General features: G+C 35.4%; 2 protein-coding genes across 2 annotated transcripts; both read right to left on the minus strand.

Annotated features, from left to right (window-relative positions):
• Positions 1-6,704: 6,704 nt before the first annotated feature.
• LOC121406910 lies at positions 6,705-11,974 on the minus strand. Its single transcript, XM_041597784.1, has 4 exons — positions 11,941-11,974; positions 10,241-10,291; positions 9,083-9,364; positions 6,705-6,912 (listed from the first exon to the last, which is right to left on the minus strand). Exons 1-4 carry the CDS (start codon positions 11,972-11,974, stop codon positions 6,827-6,829), a joined length of 453 nt encoding a protein of 150 aa, XP_041453718.1. The 3' UTR covers positions 6,705-6,826.
• A 5,076-nt stretch (positions 11,975-17,050) lies between these two features.
• Positions 17,051-21,252, minus strand: LOC121409559. The gene is made up of 4 exons (XM_041601471.1): positions 21,173-21,252; positions 20,428-20,530; positions 18,823-19,119; positions 17,051-17,991 (listed from the first exon to the last, which is right to left on the minus strand). The coding sequence occupies exons 1-4, from the start codon at positions 21,182-21,184 to the stop codon at positions 17,897-17,899; spliced, it is 507 nt and encodes a 168-aa protein (XP_041457405.1). The 5' UTR covers positions 21,185-21,252; the 3' UTR covers positions 17,051-17,896.
• Positions 21,253-21,490: the final 238 nt, after the last annotated feature.

Below are 21,490 nucleotides of genomic sequence, written 5' to 3' on the forward strand. Positions count from 1 at the left end.
TGACGTCAGTTGTGTTGCTTCTCACGAATTGTTCAAATATGTTCGATTGGCATTTTTGGGGGTTCGCTTTTATAATGACGATGTAAAATGATACTGATATTCACAAGTTATACATTATCATCTCTACGGGACATAGCTGATAGCTCGTCTGTCACAGCTGCCGATATGAAAAAAGGGTATTAAAACGGCCATTTTCAATGACAACAGTGGTCAAAATTTTATGATAGAGTCCGACCAATCATTTTGATAATGATTTTTTACCTGTTTATCAAATGTTACCAAATTTTTGTGTTGATTTTATCCACTTTTCTGATCAGACAGATATTCACAAATACATAGATTCTTTTGACCTAGAGCGTCACGTGGATGTAAAAGTTGATTTAAAGTACAAATTGAAGTAAAAAGAAATATGCACAAAATATCAAATTACGAAACATCATGTATCGCGTATAAATTATTTGAAAATTTCTGACTAAGGACCTACACCAGTTCACTATTAGGCCTCATATTTTACGGTAAAATGTTCAACCATCCGATGATCTAGAAAGTTTTAGAGAATAAATGCAAAAGTTTCTGGTTTGTCGTACATTCACGTAGGTAATTCAAATATGAATATTTTAATATGCAGTTCACATATCTGATTACTGTTACAGGAACCTCTCTCAGACTATCTTTAATCCTTTGTAATAAAAGATAGCAGAGATAACATCTTTGGAATGTGTTTATTCTTGGATGAATGCGGCTTCAATTTCAAAGGCTATCAGACCCAAATATGGGTTAATCATTCGGGATATACAGCGATGCTCAAAAGTTAGTGAACCCCAATCGAAAATGAACATAATTATTTTAGAGTCAACTTCTGCCATGTTGTAGATATTTAATTTTGATTTCAAGTGATAAATATAACATTAAATCAAGTTTGTTTCTATTGGCCAGCAGGACATGGTAACGATGTTGTTTTAAATTAACACACAGCATGAAGGAGTGCGTTTTGTGAAAGGGTTTCACTAACTTTTGAACAAAACTGTACATTCCTTAAATCTAAGAATATCCAGGTTGTTTATAAACAAAAATATCAAATTCAGTTGTCGGGCTTAAACAACGTGCATCGAACTTTGAACAGCTTCTTTACAGTGTACACACGCGAATGAAAATGGCCGTAGTTTTTTTCTTAAATGAGATGAGAGATAAGAAGGCATACGTGCTATGTCGGAAATCGAACCCGTAATTTTAACGAGTATAGGTGCTTTTGACCAACTCAATCAAGGCACCTCGAGTACCTTATTATTGCCAAATTATTATGTTACATGGTAGTTCAGATTCTTATATAACCAAGGTTTCATAGCGGACCAAAAACAATGAGTATGACGTTTTTTCATTAGTTGTTTATCGTTTAAATACAGTGTACCTATATTAATTTTATCCATCCGTTCCTAATCTTGATACACTGGTTGAGCACATTTTAAAAGAAGAGCGTCCTCATGTACCCCATACCGTCACTTACATACAGAAAGGAGGATTTTTTTATTTTTTTATTGTTGATAAATAAATGGATGTCGTTGTGAAATGAAATGTTTAAGATAAATAAAATATTTTCTATGTATGCCTTTTTCATTTTTAATATTTAATATCCTTATTTATATATTGGATTTTGCCCATGCCCGTCGGCGACTTTTTTCCCCCGTCAGCACTTTTGCACTGGCATGAGAGGGCTGTTTTGGAGGCTTTGAATCAGACTAATCTTGGAACTTTTTCATCGTCTTTCCTCATTTTTTTTTTGATAAAAAATAATTGCAAAATCGTTCTAGGCGAGACTCTAACTGACGGATTGTGCGATATCTATGTCGCAACGAATATTTAAGAGGCATAGTTCGACTCAACAACCCAATAATTATATCGTCTTTTCCCCCGGGGGGCCACTTCCATTCACGAGTGGATACCATGCGCGACCATGGGGTCTCGAAAAGCACCCTAAACACGTAATTTCCATATTCTGAAAATGCACCCCTCAACAAGTATTGGCGTGTGAAACCCTACCCTTAACAAGTATTGGAAACAAAACGATACTCTTGGCAAATATTCCCTGAAATGAACCCCTAAACAAGTACAGGAATGTTTTATTGTTACGGGTCCTTCGGTCGTCGGCTTTACCTTTTTTGGTTTAGTACGACCCCACCTTCTACACCTCGCGCAAATAGGACTCTAAACACATAGTGTTGGGGCAAAAAGGACATCCTTTATAAAACATTTAATTTTGTTTTATCATCCCCGCAAATTCGACCCTAAACACGTAATTTTCCTAGCGAAATAGATACCCTTTTTTCATTATTTTTGTGTTTTTGACACCCTTATCACGTTACGTACGTAACGTGCCCTATCGTGAAAAAGACATCCTTTTTACGTGTTTTTTTGGTCGCGCATGGTATCCACTCGTCAATGTATTTTCCATATACTTATTCGTGAAAAAGTTACTGCTCCGGTATACTGCCCTCTCACGTCGGGTAAAAAGTACTGACGGGAAAATAAAATCACTGCCCGTCTTTACCCACCATTTGTTTCCTATTTAGGACATATTTATTTATCTTTTTGTCCCCAGAAACTTTTAGTTAAGTTACATTATGACGTTACGAACAACTTGATTTGTTGAAGGGGTATTGGCTGAAAATGATTTGAACAAATAATTAAAAGTAAATTCAGATAATCAAAAAGAGTTTCTTATCAAAATCTGACAAGGAATAACATAGTGATGACATATTTTCTTTTCATGATTGCGGTAAAACAGTTATGTGGAAGTCTTTATGAATATGTTATGAGCAAGTTGATGATTGCAGATCACCAGTAATTATTTTGTAAATCATTAAAGGAAATTAGATGTATTACATTTTCCACCAAGAATAACCCAAACTATAGGATAGACAACTTATTGATATTCAAGAAAATCGTTACAAAGGAAACATATTATACACAGATGTATGAATAATTATCATTTCATTTAATAACATTAGAAAAAAAGGAAAGTTGGGACATGACACCATCAGCCCATTTATTGAGTATTCATGGCGGCGTACATATAACTGTTTTCACAAAATATCACTAAAGTTTAAAATTCAATGAGTTTATTATTTGTTATTAGATTTGGATCTAATGTTCAACACTTTGTTCAATGAAAGTAATTATCTATTCTTCTTATATAAATGTTTTCAATCCGAGTACCCTTTCAAGTTCAGAATGGGATGTGTGGGAAGTTTTGACAACCTTTTTTTTTTTCAGAAAAACACTATATGTACCAAACCTACCCTTATTATGCATATGTTTTCGTTTTATTAATATAATTTTCAATATAATTTAGATGTGTATCTCAGATGCACATTTTAATCATCAGCTTGAATCACATTCAAGCCCATTAATCGTTTGGTCTCCTGCATTGCTCTAAGTTATCAACCTGGGGTTGTCATTTTTTCAAACAATCTGCTTATGATGACGATCCTTCTCCTGCAAATTGTAAATGTTAACTAATTTGGTATGAGATCAGTTTTGTTTGCAATGATAATTTTAGTACACTTAGTTATGATTCATGCCAAAAAAGTTCTCAATATAGTATGTTTGTCATGTTATGGAAAATGTATTATATACGAATGATGTGATTGCAGAAGTAAACAATAAAATCAAATCAATCAAATCAAATTTTGTCAAATAATAGATAATCATGAATGTAATAATACATTTTCTCCATATTTACTTTAACTGCTTATATTAAAACCATCGTATCATTGTTTTGTACTTTTGTTATATATTTATTACCTTCGTGTCATATTGTATCATCACTGATGTGATTACAGAGATAAAATGAAATATATCAATGATAAATACATCAAAAATGCGTCATCGATCAGAAAGATATGCGTGGAAGAATAAAATAATGTTACAGGAGTATTAAATAAAAAACAAGAGATTAAATAGTTGAGTTATGATGTTTGATTATTTGCATTTAAAGATAAACAATTTGATACAAATAAAACACAAATTAGTGGTAAGAATTTAATCAACACAAACGATGTTTTGAATATATGACATTAAGAATGAGTTTTTCCAATATATGATTAAGATATGTTCAAGTCAATTTGATGGCCGATGAAACTTACGAACTTACGACACGCGATTCTGTCCACGTGATATTTTATTATCAAAATGACCAGTTCATGTATGATATGTACATATATTATATATAGAGAGAGAGAGTCTCGTGAACACCTGTAATCTTACCAGATTGCGTAATCTTACAGGAAATTGGTATTTGGTGTATGGAACCGTACACATTTAAACAGACCTGTTCTTTAAATTGCAGAAAAATTCCTGTTTGATGAATTTGCAGAATGATTCTGTTATTGCTTTTTGCAAAATCTTCTTTCTTTATATATATATATATATATATATATATATATATATATATATATATATATATATACACGATGAAATAACGAAGTATTCCCCCGTCACGGAAAGAAAATAATAATCAAACTAAATGAAGAATAGTCAAAGAATGCTCAAATATTCCACTTTAACTAGTTTCGTCTTTAATTCTTTGACTATTCTTCATTTAGTTTGATTATTTTATATATATGTTAATTACATTGCTGGGAGTGTTTACATGTTATGAGCGGAAGCTCAAAAAGAAGAGACGAATCTTATATCACTATCAGATATCACTAGTTGGTAATACGACTTTCTTCATGCGACGAGTACATTAATTAGCCCAATGTGGAAAGAAAATGGGGCATTTGAAATCAGGTGGATTTATTTAGATTAGGGTGTTGATACGAAATGTCTCTTAAGTTTGCAACTAGCGCTTCTAGTTTTACACTGATCGTTATCACTGACTCGGTCCTACGGTGTTAAATGATTATGACGAATTGAAAATAAGATTAGGCGCATTTCACGACCCTCCTATCGGATCCAGTCGAATCGGATATGGCAGGATTTATGTTGAAAGGTAGAGTAACACAATTTTATATTTCGTGTTTATCCTTAAGTTCACATTACAGGAAATATTTTCGCGTATATTAACATTTTTTTGCCTCTATTATTAATAAAGCAATTAAGTTTTAAATCAAATGATGTAGTTATCGAGTTCAGAAAAAGGTTACGAAAAGGAGGGGGTATTAGAAGAAGAGAGGAAAGATAGAAGAGAGGGAGAGATGATGGGGAGGAGTAAGAAAGAGAGACGAATACATCATGGGTTGGATGTGCAAGCAGCAATCAAAGATAAAAAAATTGTTATATCGGCCTAAAATCATTGTCAATTCAGATTACTAATTATGTGTTCTTTGCTTGGACAAAATATATAACATATTAAAACAAGTGGATTTTCTTAACCTTGTCCATCATCCTTTATACGAAGGAATGCCCTATTTATAACCTTTGCCCCAATTTCTTTAGTTATTATCATAGTTGAGCTTTAATAGCATATGAATTGAATCTCTTTTCCTATAATATCACGTCTCAGTGTGTTTATTTTTTTTTTACTTTTCTCTATTTATCCTTCAAATTATAATTTGCAGCAGTTCGTTGCATTTTGATGGGAAACATTTCCTTTCCGCTTGCACGTAATCCTGGTAAATAAACCGAAATGGCAGAAACACCAAACTACTCTTCAGCTCACAGTATCAATATCCAGTAATTTTCAAGTATTTTTATTAACCACTGAAATGAAAAGCAGATATACAGTCATAATACATGATAGGGTATTAACACAAATAAGTATCTTATGAAATTTTTAATAATATTGAGTACATGTGATAAAAAAATTCATTTAACGAACGTAACGAACATTTTACGAAAAGCTCGCATGAAATTAGTTCTGCTATTATACGAATATAAATTCATTTACCGTATATCCAAACGTCGAAGATTCAGTTATTATCTTTACGCCGTAGGGATATACGATAAGTTTGTATGTGCCTCAAAGCGCAACAGTGCATGGACAACGTTACAGTTTAGATTTTCTTTTAGCGCCAGTTCATAGATCTGCAGCGTTGGGATTGCGGCTTGATAGCAACATACTAACAGAAGATTTCAAATTCAAGTTCAAACCCAACGACAAGTAAATTGAAATAATAGGACAACACATAAAGTGATACAGCAGATGTATCAGCAAAGACGGATATAAAATAAGAAGGCGTCAATATCCTGGTTGGTGTGAAATTGAGAGGATTTTTTAAAATTTTGTTTTATTTTATCAGAGTCATGAAATACTAAAGGCAGGATATCAATCCACCTTTTACACTACTGAAGGAAAATTACGTAATTGAAAATTCAAATCATAAACGGAGAATACACACTTCAAAAACTCTGGTGTTGATTTAACACCTGCCCGGAATCTGTGTCCACACCAGAGAAGTGTTAACACCAGTTTCGTTTTGGTCTAACACGATAGTTGTTTATACGACACCAATTACATCAAAACAGCGTCGGTTTGATTCCAAACTGATGTTGTTTCAATACTTCTCTGGTGTGGCCATAAATTATATAGATTCCGGGCTGGTGTTAAATCAACACCGGAGTTTTTAGCAATGTAAAAGGAGTGTATGACATCATGATCATCTCTTATTTGCACAACTACGGTGTGCTGGCGGCTGTTTTGAAGAATAAACAAAAAAAAATCAAAATAAATAAGTGAAAATAAAAACATTGTTATTTTATATCCGATTTATACGATTACTTTCTCGCTGATATGCTTGTTTGACTCTTATGAAAGCAGTGATATTCCTTGGGTGGACTTGACCATTCAGCCGAATAGGTTTGGTTGTTGAGTCGAGTCCTGACGCGTTTATACTCCACCGCCCGGTGGGCCTGGAGGTGTGTTTGGTCTAGGTGTGTTTGACGGACCAGATGGAGGCATGGCTTGACGTATTCCTGGGTACGAATATCAACAAAAGGTACAAAAATATTAAAACTTTACAGGGGTTTTGCTGATTTGTACGGTTGCTTAATTTCTGCAGAAAAGTGCCCCCCAAAATGGACTCATTTTTGTAAAGTACAAAAAGGTACTACTGTACGTGTGAAATAAAAAAGAATCGGAATTATCAATGACATGTCATCACACCGGACGACTTCTTTTTCTTCTTCTGAATTTCTAATCCACGTGTTGTCTACGCTGGCAGAGAAAATTATTATTATTTTGAAATGCCAGAATTTAAAATTCCTTATTCACGAGGTTATATCAACACTGACGAGAATGAAAATAAACAATACTCAAAGGAGAATGAAACATTTGGAACAAGATAGCTTGTGTGAAAATCCAGGAAACAGATCAACGAAAGTTTGAGAAAAATCGGACAAATAATGAGATAGTTACGAGCATTTGAATATTGCGATCACTAATGCTATGGAGATCCTCCTATTGGCAATGCGACAAAGATGTGTGATGTCACTTGTGAACAACTCTCCCCAAAACTTTAGTACATATTTCACTTTAAGTGCCTCTTTTATCACATCTATCAGTAGATCATGTGTTCTTTCTATAGGAGGACATTTAATACAGATTTTTTAAAGAATACATCATGGATAAAGAGTTTGTATCACCGTAAGAAAAAATAAAAATAGAAATTTTTAAGGTATTTTATAGTCCATCAAAGGGAAAGTTGGTCACATGTGACATCACACATCCTTGTCACATTGCCAATAGGAGGATCTCCATAGCATTAGTGATTGCAATATTCAAATGCTCATAACTTTCTCATTATTTGTCCGATTTTTTAAAACTTTCTTTGTTCTTTTTCTGTGATTTTTCTTTTTCGACATAAGCCTACTTGTTCCAGAAGTTTCATTTCCCTTTAAGCAATAGATCACAAATTCCTTCTTAAAACGTATACGTTAGAAAAAAAGGATAATTTGTATGAAGGATGTTTTTTCCCAAAATAGAAGTCAAACTACAAAAAGTTATTTGAGATTTTTGCCATGGTTTTTAAAAACCTATAATGTAGTTTCTTTTAAAAACCTAGAAATTCCCGTTTTGAATTGCAAACAAATAATAGTAAGATACGTAAGGGAAAATGCTAGCTAGTTAATAAAAGATGGTGTTATTATTATTTATGATGACGTTGTACTTCTGAATGCCCTGCAGTGTCGGCACGCTGCCCTGTATTGCACGAGGAGCGCACAGCCAGCGCGTTGAAATTGTACATTTTTTGGCCTTTTCTTTGTCATTCGCTAGATGACCGTCATCTTGAGAAATAATTTTGAAGAAACCCAGGTGTTGAACAACAATAAGAATATTTAAAGTCAAGTTGAAAACATATAGGCCGAAAGAAGAATATGCATTTGTATGTGTGTGTGCGTCAGTCGGATCGGGCGTGTACGTACTTCCCGATGTTTGGAAGCAAGGACACATACACACCAAACCGAGGACGCCCTAGGTACGAGGACTATAGCGTGAATTTCGTACTTAAAAACATGAAAAATGGGTTAACTTCGACCACACTTTTATAGAGTGCCAGTTGTCGACTCATTTACCAATCAAAATTATTCTTATCCTGCTGGAAACAGCTGTCCAAAATCATTGAGACTTGCATTATAATTGCCACGGATATAGAAGAATATTATGAAGCCCAACATTCCATAGAAGTGTTTAATTATCAGAATAGCATCCAATGATTAGACCTCTATTCGCAACCTCGGTTGTATAGGAAATGACCATGACTTCTGGCATAGAGACGTATATGTGCAATAATATCCGATTTTAACTCATCGACATCAAATGGTCAAGGGTGACTTTAATTTTCTATGGCTTCATCGCACAAACCCCTATTTTTTCAGATCATCTTATCATATAATGATTTTCAAAATGTTATTCGCTATATTATGACAACCAAGGTTTTAAATAAGTTACAACAACGTGAGAAAATAAACTGGAATGAAATATCTAGGGGTGTAAACCCTTACACTTATATTGCTACAATGCTTCCTATGCCTAAAACTATGATACCTGTCACACATAAACTGTATGGCATATATTATGCAATGTCTGCTGCCGTTTGGTTGCAACACCTAAACAAAAAAAAGGAAATGCAGTTATGGCACTTACGTTCGCAAAGGTCAACAGTTCTTCCAAGATTGCATATATGCTCAAAGGCAGCGCAAGGGTCACGTAATTGGACGACATCGGCGCCGCTTGAGGAACACAATCTCATGTCCCTCGCCATCCTGAACAGTGTTAGCATGTATCTATCGCGGTTCCAGTCCCTGTCCTTCTCATAGACTTCCTTTAGGACTTTCCAGTTGCAGAAACCATATCCCTCATCTATCTTCTCGTAGTTGTAATATGGACAAATCCGCTTCAGACGGCCCATGGGATTGTACATCGGTCCTGAAAGGTTACAATAAGAAGTTATGAACATCAATTGCAACGAGTAATTCTAGAATCAAACGTGTTAAAATACAAAGTCCGTAATCTCCATATCATAAAAGTTAATGAAAATGTAAAAACAAAACCTAATGGACGAGGCTAATATGAATTTACCGCGTTTAGGGGATATGGGATAAATTATTGCATTATTCTGATCTCTACTGATTAAAATGAGACACTGCCAAAGCATTCCTTGTTAATATTACGAGGCTGCACTCTACAAGCTCCGCTTTTTAGCAGCCTCCTCCATTTCCAACCTGATATGTTATAATCTTGAATATAATTTTTGTACAGGTATACTTGAAATATGTTTTGTTATTTATATGTCAAAATGTACAAAACAAACTGTAATTGTTGAAAATGAAAATAAACGAAATGAAATATGGGACAAGTACTGAGCGAGATGATCGATAGTTACCCCTTTCTTTCTTTATATCTTATACATATTTTTCTCCGCTCCCTTCTCGCTTTATTGTGGCGTGGGGGGGGGGAGGGCGGCCCCTCGAACACCATTAATCTTCACGTGTGTCTTGTCAAAATCTTATACACTTGACTTCTGTTACAAAACTTACAGATCTGTATCAATGCGATTCACGTTACAATTCACGGTTACTCATGTAGAAATAGCTTGTTATGCGTTATTTTTTTTTCATTTTGTTGATTTGGAACAATAACGCATTACTCGGAGGATCCGTCACGAATGCGTAATCACAAGAAATTAGATAATGTATAGGTGTGAGTCAAGACGGGTGTGGATGGGGACAAGTTAGACTTGCCTGGAACATAACCGCCGTATCTACCTCCGTATCCCCCGTATATGCCATAAAATCCATATACTTGCGAAAAGCTGATCACAATAAAAAGACACGAGGTCAAAGTCTTCATATTCTGAAATAGAAAAAAGAAGTAGAAATAGTTAACTTAGATTGGTTATACAGAGCAATAATCATCTTATTTCTGTCTACTTCGGAAACAGGTCCAAAGTGATTATTTTATAGAATTCTTTGCTAAATGGGATTTATTTACAGTTTACATTTTCAAGAAAGATATAAATCTCAAATATAGCAAATGTCTTGAAAATTGGCATATCTAATAACATTTGGGCAAGATCTTGCTTGCATATAGCAGTGATAAATGTGTTCTTTTTGTTGTTGTTGTTGTTGTTGTTGTTAAAGAGAATAGAAATGATTTGAGAGGGTTTTGTTAAAATATTGAAATATAAAACTGATACGTAATTGATATAACAGCTTTTGAGACAGAAGTATTTTACCCTACCCTATTACTATGATTATTGCAAAGTCTAGTTTTTGTTGAACACACGATTCGGCAGGCATGCTATAAAGGGCTTTTCGACCCTGTTCTTTAGTATAGAGTTCTCCCTCCACGACACAAAACGGAGAACGTAGACAAGTGTATTGTCGAATACCCTTCATGACAATGAACAACCAAGAAGTCTTTGTCGAAAATTGGTGAATCCAAAGAGTAGTTTCGTCCCAGACTCTGGATAAACGACATATTTGCATTTCTTTGTCATCTCAGAAACTTCGGACGAAACTGTTCTTCCGGATCATTTCCATTTATGCTATATATTATACTGTTTTTTCTGTTTTACGAAGTAAGAATGCCCTTCTATAAAATTGTACTTGATTTGTATTGCTTTATTTTACTTTGTATTATGTTTTGAATGGAAATGAAATAAAAGAATTGAATTGAATCATTAATTTTCCACAAAGACTTCTTGGCTGTCCTTTGTTATTTGGTATTTTCAATTTATTTCCTGTGATCTTGAATCCGCCGTGCGTCGCAGTGCGAGGCTCCCTAGTATGGATTTAGACCTGCGAAGCGATTCATGAAAGGACTTGTCAGGAGTCCCATTTCATCTGACTGTTACTATAGTAACAGTGCTTCTCAGCCAATCAAAATCTAGGAAAGTGATCACATCAGACAAGCCTCCCCTGGTTTGAAATTGGCAAATGTAACTGAACGTCTTGACTAAGAACGTTGGTGAAAGTTTGTGATTCGAGTGGTTCAAATAAGAATAATCTTGAGTCAAAGCTTGAAGGGCAAGCCTAGCCCTACAAAACTGGTTTTCGATAAACAGAGGAAAATCAAGCAAGTGTACTGCTGAAAATTGTCTTGTCACAAGAACAAGCGTTCAGTCGCATCATCGAAACTGAGTGATAAAATACTATTTGAATTAACGTCTTTGGTCGGTCTTGAGTCGGTTTCTGGGTGCGACAGCGGCATAATGCTTACGCGCTGTAAAAGGCCGGCAGGGAAAAAACTGGAAAATCAGCGAAAAGGTTCGGAAATCATCAAAACTTACCGCAGCAGTGATTGTATCAAGATGTAGATTCACTACGAATTCAATTATTAAAAAGAGCTTTCCAGTCCAAAACCTTAAGACGTTAATACAACTATTACCCAGAGTCGAATGGTGATCCCCACCGATCAATGGCATTTATACCAGTATACCATTCCACAAGGGGCGAAATATTATCCATTGGGCCTGTATTTGAGAAAGCCTCTCCACTTACTACAACGCCTGCTACCCGTGCTTGATCTGAACATTTCGGCTAACATGATTCCCAATATCTCACCCACGCCAGACTTATTTCATGAACTATTGACCGTTAAGAAACGGAAACAAAAAGGAAGTAGAATGCTATCCATATATTGTAATGCATGTATTAATCGGATTTTTATTAGAAACAGAGAAGGGACATACTTCAAGAAAACAAAGGAGTACACGGGGATACATTGGCGGAATGGTCAAAGGAAGAACATCGGACCACGACCTTTACCCGCTTTTGTAGCTGTGAGTTCATGATTACTTTCGACCAGGGACACCTGACGTTTATCTTTTATGGTTATACCACACGATGTTGTAATGGAATAATCTTTAACAAATGGTCGCATACAAATTTGAATTAAAACTTAACTTTGAAGAAATTGTACATATTAGCATTAATTAATAAAAGCTGTAAATACCTGATGTTTATTTGTATGGTCATATTGGACAATACAGTATGATGGTGCTAAAGATGGTCGAATAATTATAAATTTAAGTTTAAAGCATATCTTTTGTTTTGGTAAATCCACCCAAAAGTGCAAGTCATTATTGCAATTCATTTCTAGATTATAACGCTGCAACGACGCAACAAAAACTAATGTGGACTTGGCTGCAACAACCCGCCACTGTCGGGGAAAAGTCTTGACACCGTGTCTGGAAACGTCGCGAGGTTCCCAGACAAGGTGGCCAGCAACCAGCAGTCTCTGTCCAATTCGGTGAATCAAACTGTAATGTCGTTCGTTACTCTGGACAAACGACATATCTTATGACCATCAGCAGTCCCGGTTCGCAAATATTTGACAAATAACTACATTATTAGCTGATCATCGTGATTTGACGGGCATTTTAAATAGATTTACTATGTTGTAGAATCCTTCCCCGTTGTAATTTTGAAAACCCGCATGACGTCTCAGCAACCGTAGTTTCTGAGACGTGGCAGATACCAATCATTTGGCGAGATATGGACTTAAAGTATGTCAAACAGCCTCTGGGGAGCGTTTCATCAACAAGTTGTCAAGTCTGACAACTTTCCTCGATTGTGATTGGCCGAGAGGCAGTGTTACCATAGTAACTGTAGGATAAAACAGTACTTTTTCTTTCATTAAACGCTCCCCTGGTCTCCTAGTGGACTCCGCAACGTATCAGAGGTGTATTTGAAACTTTGCAAGGACACCGCGGAGTCGCTGTGAGTACTGATGATGGCCACTGCTCTTGATGCCATTAAATTTTTGGAGAGGGTCAGATTGTACAGCATCATCGAATAATACTGGAGCCTTACACTCACAAAAAAACTGGAACGACCAACACATCAACATGTGTTTTTAATCATCCAACGCTTGAATAGTACCATTAACTTGAAGTGACTAGAGAGAGTGTAATACTTTGGTATCGTGGTATCCTTGAAATTTAATCTGTTAATTAAGATAATTATAGCGTTTAAATATCTACAACCCATTTGACTTAAAGACTGTCTATAACCCCTTCCCATGCCTACCATACATTCCGAGATACCCCTGATAGCAGACACTGTCGTAATGACGTCATAAACTGGTCGTAAACTGGTTATACTGGTCATAAGTCGTATGTAAGACGTCATTTTGACGACTTTGAACGGCAACTTTATATTTTACATTTTTGTATGACCAGATTATGACGTGATTACGACGTCATTCACTGACCAATCTGCGACAAGTAATGTGCATTTTTATATGACAACATTATGACGTTATTATGACATTTATTTACCAATCAACGACGAGGAAATTTACGTTTTCATATGACCACATTACCACAAATGTACAATTTTGTTTTCAAAGCGCATACTATTTTTTGCTATATTTTCAACCTTGCTATGTTAGCAAGGGTATTTTCTATTTAGAAAAGGAAACAAAAAGAAAATAAAGCAAAATAGTACAGAAAACAAAAAAAAGGGAAAGTATAATGTGAATATTTTCATTTTTAATATTCCAAGAAATTGTTTTGGCTAAAGAGAAAAGCTAAATCTATGTACGTTTATTCAATTGATACTATTGTTTCTAAAAAGTATTGACATGTCTCATGACGCTGACCTTTATCTAGTTCATATTCTCATTATTTCTCCTTTTTTACTGCTCAAACTTACATGAATATTGTGTAGATTTTCAAACACATAGTTAGTTACACTGTTTGGTATTAACTGTATAAGCTTCAAGTTTGGAATTACAAGTCAGATGGAAAAAGTAGATTATAAAGATACATGAATATTTTAAATCTTCAACTTCTGCATGTAAAATTACAGAGAATCAAATTTCGTAAAAATGGGAAGATGTGATGTAAATGCGCTAGACTTTCATGTGCCATCATTCACAAACAATCTAAATATTAATATTTACTTCTGTGTCAAAAAGAAATAACGAACAAATTGTCTTTTTGCGTAAAACATCTTGGTCAGTTTCAAATTCTGAAAATTCAAACTCGATTTGGAATCGCAAGTCAGCCATCAATATTGTTTGCTTTGGTGAAAGAAATATTTAAATTACTCTCGCTGTTTAAATCGCAGTGCTTTTTGGGTTTTTTTTATTCAGAGGTCATATGCATATCGGAATGTGTTGCCATTTTTTTTATTTTGATACTTGGTTGTGAAGTCGTTCTAAAAGTCTACTCGGTCAACTCTACTTAATATTTGACCGTCTAAAGATGCTTCTGGATGTTTTTCTGTCAAAATGCTCACACGTTTGTAGAAACAAGTTTAGATTTGAGATGTAAGTATTGCATGGTATAAGAGTTGAAGGTAGTATGTGAACATTCTCAATTTTTTTTTATATTGATTGTCTGGCAGGGCATCACGGGATTGAAAATGAGACTTGCACATAATATCCATAGACTGATTTCCCGTTTCCTAAGACAAATTTCTCTAAAGATTGTGTTACTCACGACTTCATTCTTAGTCATCATGGTGTGTTTTAGGGGGATTAAGTCCTCTTTGAAAACCTATTGAGTAACGATGTATGAAACGATGGAATGAGCATTGATTTCACCATGGTTTATCAGAATTTACCACCCCCTCCCCAATTTGATTTCCTAATTAATATGTCGAGTCACCAATCTCCTCTTCCCGCATTCTACATTAAAGGGATACTCCGGGCTGAACAAAATTACAATTTAATAGAGAAAATGCTGAGAATATCAAAATGTGTTGACAAATAACTAGGTTATAGAATTTTCCATGTTTAGCAATATTTTGTGAATATGCACCTAGTCTTGAGTAGCCATTAGGAGTCATAATTATTTCGTTTGTCCATATACAGTGGCGTACAGAGAGTCACGGCACTAGGGGGGGGGGGCACCAGCAAAACAAATGAGTCACTTACAGGGCGCGCGAAGCGCGTTCGATTGCCCGGTGGTCTGACCTAATAGAGACATTTTAAGGACTGCGCATTTAAACGGATATGTATCTCACTGACCAAATAATGCAAGCGCGAAGCGCGAACTGATTTTTTTATATTCAGACCTAAAAAAAGGACATCTTAAGGATTATTTTTAAATAATGATACCTACCTGTCACACAAAACAAACAAGGCGAGCGCGAGCTGAAATTTTCGTATATATCTACCTCAAACTGACATTTTAAGGACTATTTTGCAGGAATTCATGAAGTGAATATCACCATACATCTAAACACAACACTTTTTGTGGTCATTGTAATCATGAGCATGATACGCATGATATCTCACTTATCAAATATAGGGAGCGTGAAGCGCGGGCTGAAAATTTTTGAAATTCAGACCTGAAGAGAGGCATTCTAAGGCTTGTTTGTAGAAATATACTGAGACCATTAGTATTTTACAAACCAAATGATACGACCACGAAGCGCGAGACCAGAAAAGGAACATAATGCGAACGTATGCACGGACTGGAAATATTTTATATTCAGAGGTTAAAAACCTTCAAATATCCTTCACGGATATGTATCTCACTGACCAAATAATGCAAGCGCGAAGCGAACTGACCATTAGTATTTTACAAATCTCTTTAAAGTTAAACAGTCACTACATAAAACAATAATAACCCGAAGTGCGAGAAAATATATTTGGTATATATTGGGATGAAACGGGATTTTTTAGTTCAACATAATTGTATATCTCATTAAACAGACAATGCGAGTACCAGGAATGATAAACACATACATACCCTAAGCAAATTATGATTCATAAAGTTATAAAAAAATCTTACGTAATATTATATAAAATACAGAATTATATAGGATTCGTAAAGCGAATCTGGCTAAGCTAGTCTACCGATTCCGGTGCACACAGATTTTTGAGGAATTACTTCCTGCCGGTACCCATTTACCTCACCTTGCTGAAAAAAAACCCGCCATGGCTTGTAGTCGAACCTACGTCCTTCAGAAAGACGAGAGTCTTAACCACTAGACCACGACGCCCCCACAACGATACTATGACATAATATGATGTAATACAATATAATTTATTCTGCCCACTACATTTCTCTTTCTTTTCCCCTCCCCCCCGTTCTGTTTGCCGGCCGCTGGGAGGGGGGGACGTGCCCCCGTAGTTACGCCACTCTCCATATATGTGTGTATAATATTCTCCAAATTTGAATAAAAGTGGGGGATATGACATCATCAAATTGCACATTGAATATTCATGAAGACAGGCATATTCTTTAAAATGTCATGTCGTTATTCCTTGATCGATTTTGATGAATTTTCAATGTTTTATGTGTATGTATGATTTTTTCTCTGTTCAAATCATGTTATTTACAGACAGGAGTACCATGTTCACAACCACTCACTTCTCCATTTCTGTTATTGGTAACCTATCATTTTATCATTATATCTGTAATTGCTCTCTCTCTCTCTCTCTCTTTCTCTTGCTCCCTCTTTCTCGCTACGTCACCCATGTCCATCACGCATCTTTTCTCCCACTGTCTCTCTCCCCCTCCCATCACTCTTCCTTTCTTTCAAAATCTCCCCTGATCTCCTGTGCCCATTCATGTACAGTCCAACAGTGTAGGGACTTTTAACAGCACTTCGTGGATAACGCATTATACAAGAAAAGAAACTGTCCAAAATATTTACATCACACTTTTTCAATTTATTGTATAAACAAAAAATAAAAAACTAAGACAGGAATAAAATCATTCTAAACGTAAATTGTCCCTCATTTCCCTCAAAGGAGAATCTCTCAAGATTGAAAATAAGTAAGCTTGCTGTGGAAAGTGTTAAAGCTCTTTCATTAAAACACTACGATGTCGATAATCTAACCTGGGTTTTAAATTTAAAAATCCAGTAAAAAGCGATGTGCATGAATGGCATGCAAGAATGTGTTTTCTTGGGGATGTAGAACACATCCCATAGTTCATAAATTCAATGATAGGATGCTTTCGCCTCCACGACACACGACGGATTCAAGAACATAGTAAATGTATTGGAAATGGCCGTCAAATGACAATGAACAGCTGCGAAGTCTTTGTTGACCATATTGGTGAATCGGAACAGCAGTTTCGTCCTAAGTCTTGGAGCTGACAAAAAATTGCAAATATGTCGTTTGTCCAGAATCTAGGACGAAACTGCCGTTTTGATATACACATTTTCGACAAAGACTTTTTGGTCATTCATTGTCATAACACGCATTTGGCAATAATTTTTATGTTCTTGAAAACGTCGTGCGTTGTGGAAACGAAAACTGCCTATTATTTGTAAGGGAATGCTACATCTGAACAATTTGCCACTATGTCAAGGTGTTATTTCGTTTAATCCCATCATAATAATCCCTTCCATTTTCGTGAAGACCGCATTAACTACCTTGACTGTTCTGTGATCCTTTTCAACTGCATTAAAGCATGTCAGGGAATCGGACTTCAACATTTTCTACATGCATGATATTAAGTTGAACGTATGTGTATCTCCGACACGAGTTTTATATACCACGGCCGCGAGGTGTTGCAGGAGGTTGTGGTCGCGGGGTGGGTGCAGGAGCAGCTGGAGGTCGTGGCCTGGCTCGGGCTCGTAGAGCTAAAGTAAGCAATGTCAGAAAGAAACAGATGGAGGATTAATTCATGGCTTAAGATAAACAAAATACCATTCAACAAAAAAAAAACATCGCGGATTAATGAAAGAGAGTCGTAATTCCAATTTATATTTTGTTTGGTACACAAATTGTAATAACGTAATTTTTGTACCCCAATTAAAACGCTGTGGTTTTGAAACCGATTTTGAGGGAAACCCTTCTTCCTTGCGAAATGAATAGCCTTTAAACTTAATTCAATTCTTTATTTCATTTCCATTCAAAACATAAATACAATTTTCCAGACGAGCATTCTTACTTCGCAAAACCAAAAAAAAGGTACAATATTGAGCATAAATGGAAATGAAGGGGTCAACTAAAACTTAGACCGTAACTGGAAAACTAATCTCTTTCAATTCAGTTCAGCTCACCAGTTGTGACTAATGACATGCATAAACCAAAGCACATTTCCCCACATTTCAAATTTTGCTGTCGCCTACCACTTTTATCCATCTGATTCTATATGTCCTTTACTTCTCTCTGGGATTTTGAAACCTCATTTCTGTCTGCTCAGTATCGTACTTCCCATATTTTCACTTGTCTCATTTGTGTACGCGTTCTTCTTACTTTTCATTGATGCATTGTTTTACCAAGGTCAGATGAATTTTGAAACGTGACCAGACCAACTAATAAGTGTATGTTTTCATATTGGACCATATAATGCCTGTATTAAGTAAGTTTGTCACGTGCACAATGAAGTGCAAATCCACTATATGGTCACTCTTATAAGATTCATGGAAAAATTCGATGATTTTATATGGAATATATGCCAAACTCACTTGAACAATAGTCAACTGTTCGACCACTGCAGGCAGCATCAAAGCCCTGGCAAGGATCATGGATCGGAATTATTTGGTTCGCCTCCATGTGACCTCCGACGAAGCACAACAGGCCGCTTCGAGATATCCCGTAGAGTTCCCGAAATGCATGTCGATCATGGCGGCTGAAATCTTTCACCTTGTCGAATACCTCTTTCAGGACCTTCCAATAGCATCTGCCATGTCCTTCATCCCACCTTTCTTTTTGATATATATAACAGTACTGACTGAAGCGGGCGCCTGGGTTGTATCCAGCTCCTGATTTTTTTCAAAAGGGTAAACATGGTAATCGAATGGTAATCACGTGATCAAAGTACCAGCAAGAATGAGGTTATAATGGAACTCTTGCATTTAACAAAAGGTGATTGTCCACGCTCATCAGATGTAAGAAAATTCCATGTGAGTGAAAGTCCGTCGGTATCTATGTCACTTCAACTTAGGCCCAGATCAAATCAATTCGAGGTTGATTTAAAGACAACTGAAGTCAAGCTTACGTCATTTAGTATTAAATTGTAAGTGTATTTATGGGTATTGTTATTTATCTCCCGAATGGTGTGCTCTTTGGGGTATTCGAAAACTAATTGTCAAAGCGCTATCAATATGTTAATAAAATTCACGAATTTGTTAATTTAATACAAAATTAAACTGTGCAAAACATTACAGACCTACATTTTTTGTTATCTCGAAATGCTATGTTATCAGGTTCTCACTTAATTTGTCAAATTTAGAATAAGAACATTGCATTAGACTTATGAGAGAAATAAATACAACTTACGTAAGATGTGTGTGCAATCATTAGGCCTACGGTTCATGACTTTCATGCGATCGAAATTCTTGACATTGATAGAATAGTGCATTTTATGTTGTATTGGGAAAGCTCTATATGAAAGTAAGGTTAAGCAACTCACGGAATCCTAACGCAAATGCATGGCGCAAAAGGAAATGCAGTTTTAATTCAAGGTATTGAAAGTGATAAGATCTCTCCATGAAATACTACCGAAAAACAGAGGAAACCAATAGATTTTATTTAGTCAATTAGAGGCAACGTCCGAGAAAAAAACTACTGAATGTTTAGTCATGTTATACCTGCTTAATACTTAAGGCAACTTTACCATGTCATAGTTGAATATGAATATGATAATGAAAACATAAGAAATTTATAAAGTGAAGAGAAATATATATTGTAATTGTTAAATGACTCCATACTCAGAAGAGAAACCACAATACTAACAAAACAAACAATTTAATTCTATATTTGGTGTAAGAATTGCGTTTATAATCGCAGGCGTTAAAAACTGAATGCTATCGTAAATGTCTTAATTCTAATTTGATTTGAAATTCCACCTTTTGGATTCAAGTAAACTAATGGTTCGATCTTGGACCCTGTTTCAGAAAATGTAACATTTAAGTACGATTAATTGACGAGTATGCTCTCAACATGGTGTTCTTATCTAATAACATTAACTTGAAATTGATAACAAGTATTTTTTAATGAAACATTGCATTGTTTCTAAATTGGCATAAGGTTCACTAGGACAAGTTATTGGATGAAAAGAGACTACTTACCTCCAAACCCTCCATACATGCCATAGCCTCTGTATCCACCAAACCCTTGAGAAACACAGCAACCTATCATAACAGACAAGGAGACTCCGAGGAGAAGTCCTTTCTGTGATGAAATGACAAAATTGTATGAGAATAAAGAATATGTAACAATATGAAAACAATATGAACGAGCATAAAAAACCAATAGGGCGATTAGTAGTAAGGTAACCTATCTTTTCTTGACAACACGAATGCCAAAGACCAAAGGCTACAATTTGTGTAGTTTTATTGTAAGCTTTTAACGATCGTATTTATTTTGTCATTTGTATAGCCCTTTGTAACTTTGAAAAAGCGTTTGATAAGAAGTAACCATCATTTTCACTATCATTATTAAAGAGCGACTGTAGAGTGACGCTAGACCTGAAATGTTATTTAAAGTGACGTCTTCCCGGACGGTTTGGAGACTGATTCGTTTGGTCGGTTGTAGTATCAACTTGAACTTGTTATCTGTTCTTGATCTTACAACAGTAGACACGAATTGAAATCTTCCAATAATAGTATTTTAGTATGAAGGGCGTAAGAGATAGATTCAAAAGTCCGATAAAGTCCTTTTTTGAAAATAATAATTTTGTAATGAATAACTAAGGGTAATTGACTGAAACAAGATCAGTATTATCATTAGTTACCGGATATCACAAATTTCTCCTTAATGGAGAAGAAAATGAAGCGCTTGAAGCACGTATCAAACAAATGTCATCCCACTTACCATTGTCGTCATTTTGTAGTTTTACAAGGCTGGAAAATCAAAGAAGAAACTACTGTTGAACATTTTTCTCGAAACCAAATGACATTCGCCCACATCGTATTAGTATTTATACTCCTTTTCTCATTGTACAAATTTAATCCGTCCATGTGTCACTTTGGAACAAGCTCCACTTACACTCGTTCATGAATATTCCAAAAATAAAGTTTGGAATTCAACACCAAGTGACGATCAAAATATGATTATCACACAATATCGTGTTTGTGTCTTAAAGGAACAGGATATGGCAAGTTCTTTTGTCTAATGTCTCGACGAATATTA

This window comes from Lytechinus variegatus, chromosome 2 (genome assembly GCF_018143015.1).
Source record: "Lytechinus variegatus isolate NC3 chromosome 2, Lvar_3.0, whole genome shotgun sequence".
NCBI lineage: Eukaryota > Metazoa > Echinodermata > Echinoidea > Temnopleuroida > Toxopneustidae > Lytechinus > Lytechinus variegatus.